At 62.4% G+C, this 3,214-nt stretch overlaps 1 protein-coding gene across 1 annotated transcript in view; it reads left to right on the top strand.

Moving 5' to 3' along the window:
* Positions 1-6: 6 nt before the first annotated feature.
* Positions 7-3,214, top strand: part of LOC104546894 (cingulin-like) — a gene marked incomplete at its 5' end in the record, with an annotated part of 4,902 nt that continues 1,694 nt past the window's right edge. Inside the window, 5 exons of the mRNA XM_010192401.1 lie at positions 7-174; positions 252-509; positions 1,110-1,280; positions 1,370-1,531; positions 2,003-2,092. Coding sequence (XP_010190703.1) covers positions 7-174; positions 252-509; positions 1,110-1,280; positions 1,370-1,531; positions 2,003-2,092 — 849 coding nt within the window. The remainder of the gene's footprint in view (positions 175-251; positions 510-1,109; positions 1,281-1,369; positions 1,532-2,002; positions 2,093-3,214) is intronic.

The raw sequence follows: 3,214 nt of genomic DNA on the forward strand, positions 1-3,214 counted from the left end.
GCGGAGCAGGCGAGGAAGACGACGGAGGGCAGCCTGCGGGAGCTGCAGGAGCAGAACGACGACCTGAGGAGGAAGGCGCTGGGGCTGGAGACGCAGCTGAAGGAGTACGAGCGCTTGGGCGAGAACTGGGAGGGCTCCCAGGCGCGGCTGAAGGACAAAGTCACCAAATTGGAGGTTAGCGGGGCGCCGCGGCCGATCCTCGAGCTGTTCCCCTGCTGAGGGACGGGGATTGAAGAGCCCTCTCCCTGCAGGCGGAGCGCAGGCAGATGGAGGAGTCGCTGGGTGAAGCCGTGGAGCGGGAGCAGGAGCTGCTGCTGGCCAAGCGGTCGCTGGAGACGCGGCTGGAGGAGGCGCAGCGCGGGCTGGCCTGGCTGACTCAGGAGCAGCGGGAGCTGAGCGCGTCCCTCCAGGACGAGCAGCGGCAGAAGGAGCAGCTCCGGCGCGCCAAGGGGGAGCTGGAGGAGCAGAAACGCCTGCTGGACCGCACCACCGAGAAGCTGAACAGAGAGGTTGGGGTGCCCGGGTGCTGTGGGGGCCACTTGCACCCCGAGGTCTTTGGGGGGGGTCTCCGAGATGCCCTGGGAATCATTAGATTTGGAGTCGTTAACGTTGGAAGAGCCCTCTGAGATCAAGTCCAACGTCAACCCAACCACACCACGGCCATAAACCGTGTCCCCAAGTGCCACATCCACGCGGTTTTTGGACCCCTCCAGGGATGGGGACTCCACCACTGCCCTGGGCAGCCCCTTTCCACTCTTGGCTGTTAGGGCAGAGATCTGAGACTGCAGGCATGGATCTGCTTTCCCTGCGGTGCTGGGTGGTCCTGATCCTTTCCCATCATCCCAGGAGACCCCATAAGCCCACGCTGTCCCCAGGGATCACCTATCCCAGCACTACAGTGTCCCCTACCCTTCTGCTGCCCCTGAGTCTGGGAGCATCGGGGCTGCCCTGGCAGGGGGCTCGCACCCCTCCCTGCGATGCTCCTGAGCCCCCGGGGCAGAAATGTCCCCTCCGAGGGCATCTTCTCCCCCTCGAGCCCCATCAGCTCAGGCCAGGGGACCCCCCTAGGGCTGGTCCCCATCTCCTGAGCCGTCCCCGCTCCCCCGCAGCTGGCGCAGATGCCGGAGGAGTCGCACACCTCGCTGGCCGCGCTGCAGGCGGAGCTGGACGAGTTCAAGGAGAAGTCACGAAAGGAAGTCACCGACTCCCAGAAACAAGCCAAGGAGCGGGGCGCCGAGGTGGAGAAGATGCAGATCAACATGGGACGGCTGCAGGACGAGGTTGTGTGTCCCCGTGTCGTCCTCTCGGTCCCTCCGTGGGGACCTTGGGGACACATCTGATGGAGGGGACACCTTGGTTGGTGTCGCAGGTCGCCCGGCTGAAGCAGGCGCTGCAGGAGAGCCACGCGGAGCGGGAGAGCGCGGAGCTGGACAAGGAGGTGTTGCTGCAGCGCCTGCACAACCTGGAGCAGGAGGTGGAGACCAAGAGGCGCTCGCAGGACGATCGCTCGCGGCACCTCAAGGCGCTGGAGGTGGGGAGCGCGCGCGACACCCCAAAAACCGCACGTCCACACCCCCTGCAGTGCTGTGCGCTGACAGCAAGGGGCAGAGCTGGCCCATCAGCCTCCCAGAGAGGAGTTACGCAGCCCGGCAGCGCGGGGAGGGGGTGATTATGGCTAAAATTAAGGTCTATTAATTGCCAGCTTGCTTTTGGCTTTACCCGGCATCGCCTCGTGGCTCAGCTCGCTGCTGGCTTTGTGGGTTATTACCCCAGTGGGGTAGGGGAGGCGCATGGGGTCTGCACGGCATCAGGCTGATGTGGCTTGGATCTGAGCATCTCCCTTCTCTGGCTTCTCGGGATGTGCTGGAGCCTCCCAGGCTGCACTGGAGCCGGTTGGGTTTTACTGGGCTGGACTGGTTGTGGTGCAGACCCCCTTCCTCCAGCCCCTCCTGTCCCTCTGCCCTTTGGGATCCCTGACCCTTGTGGTCCCCTCTCCTCACAGGACAAATCCAAGCTCCTGGAGGTGGAGCTGGAGGAGGAGAGGACCACGGTGGAGCTGCTGACAGAGAGGGTCAACCGCAGCAGAGACCAGGTAGGGCAGGGGCTTTGCTCCCAAAACCCACCCCAGAGCCTCCCCAGCACCCAGCAATTCAGGTGCTGGGGTACAACCGGTCACCAGCCTCGTTAATGAGTCATTAACGAGCAGCCCGGAGCCCTCCCCCGGAGGTCACTCCCAAACGGGGGCGATGGTTTGACAAGCTGCTTCGGGCAGGAGCGGAAGGGAGATGAGATTGGCACCAAAACCGAGGGAATCCCCTGAAATGTCAGGGCGAGGTTTGTGTGTGCACAGGAAGTTGGGGCGTAAATAACGCCGGGCTCTCCCCTCCCTCTGAACCCTCCTTCCTAGCGGTGCTCGAGCTCTGCGGGTGGGCAGGAGCTGCTCACCAAGTGATACTGGGTTTTACTGGGATCCCGGGATCGGAGGCTCCTCCAATTCCAGCCCGAATTCCTCCTGCCCCCCTGGGATCCAGCCTGGGGCTCGGGAAGGGGATTCTTACCCCATGGCACAGGGAGCTGGCGAGCAGGTAGGGAGCTGGCGAGCCGGTAAAATGAGTGGGTTTCCTATTTTCCCATCTGGGAAATGAGTGCATCCCGAAGGTGATTTCAGGGGAAACTTTTCCTGTCCAAAGCACAGAGGCTGTGGTGTGCGTGAAACCACGGCTGGGATCAGCTCAGGAGCGGCCTTACCGGCTTTTGGGGCTGCTTGAATAGAAATCAAGCAATTTTTTAATATAAACCCCCAATTTCCCTTTAAAATAACACACAAAGCTGTGTATTTTGCCTTGGTCAACCTGAAGGAGGCCTCTGGGGTGGTTCTGGTTTTGCTCCATTGTGGATCAAACCCATGCCCTGTGGTACTGGGCAGAGCTGGGAGCGCAGTTGGGTCCTCGAATCCCAGTCCGACCAGTTTAAACCCTCCAGTGGGAAATCACAGCCATCATCTCCAGGCTGCTCGCTAATTTGGGAAGGGACCAAAATCCTCTCGTTGGGGGTTTTTGGTGTCACCGCCACCGGCTGCCATGGGACAGCCACCCCGTGGCATTGGGTGCACCGAGCCCCCCCGTGCTCTGCGGCACCGGTGGCACGAGGCGAATCGCGGGCAGTGGCCACCGTGGCAGCCCCGGTCTCTTGCTGAGCGATCGCAGCAGCGAAG

Source organism: Mesitornis unicolor, unplaced genomic scaffold (assembly GCF_000695765.1).
Source record: "Mesitornis unicolor isolate BGI_N332 unplaced genomic scaffold, ASM69576v1 scaffold18519, whole genome shotgun sequence".
NCBI lineage: Eukaryota > Metazoa > Chordata > Aves > Mesitornithiformes > Mesitornithidae > Mesitornis > Mesitornis unicolor.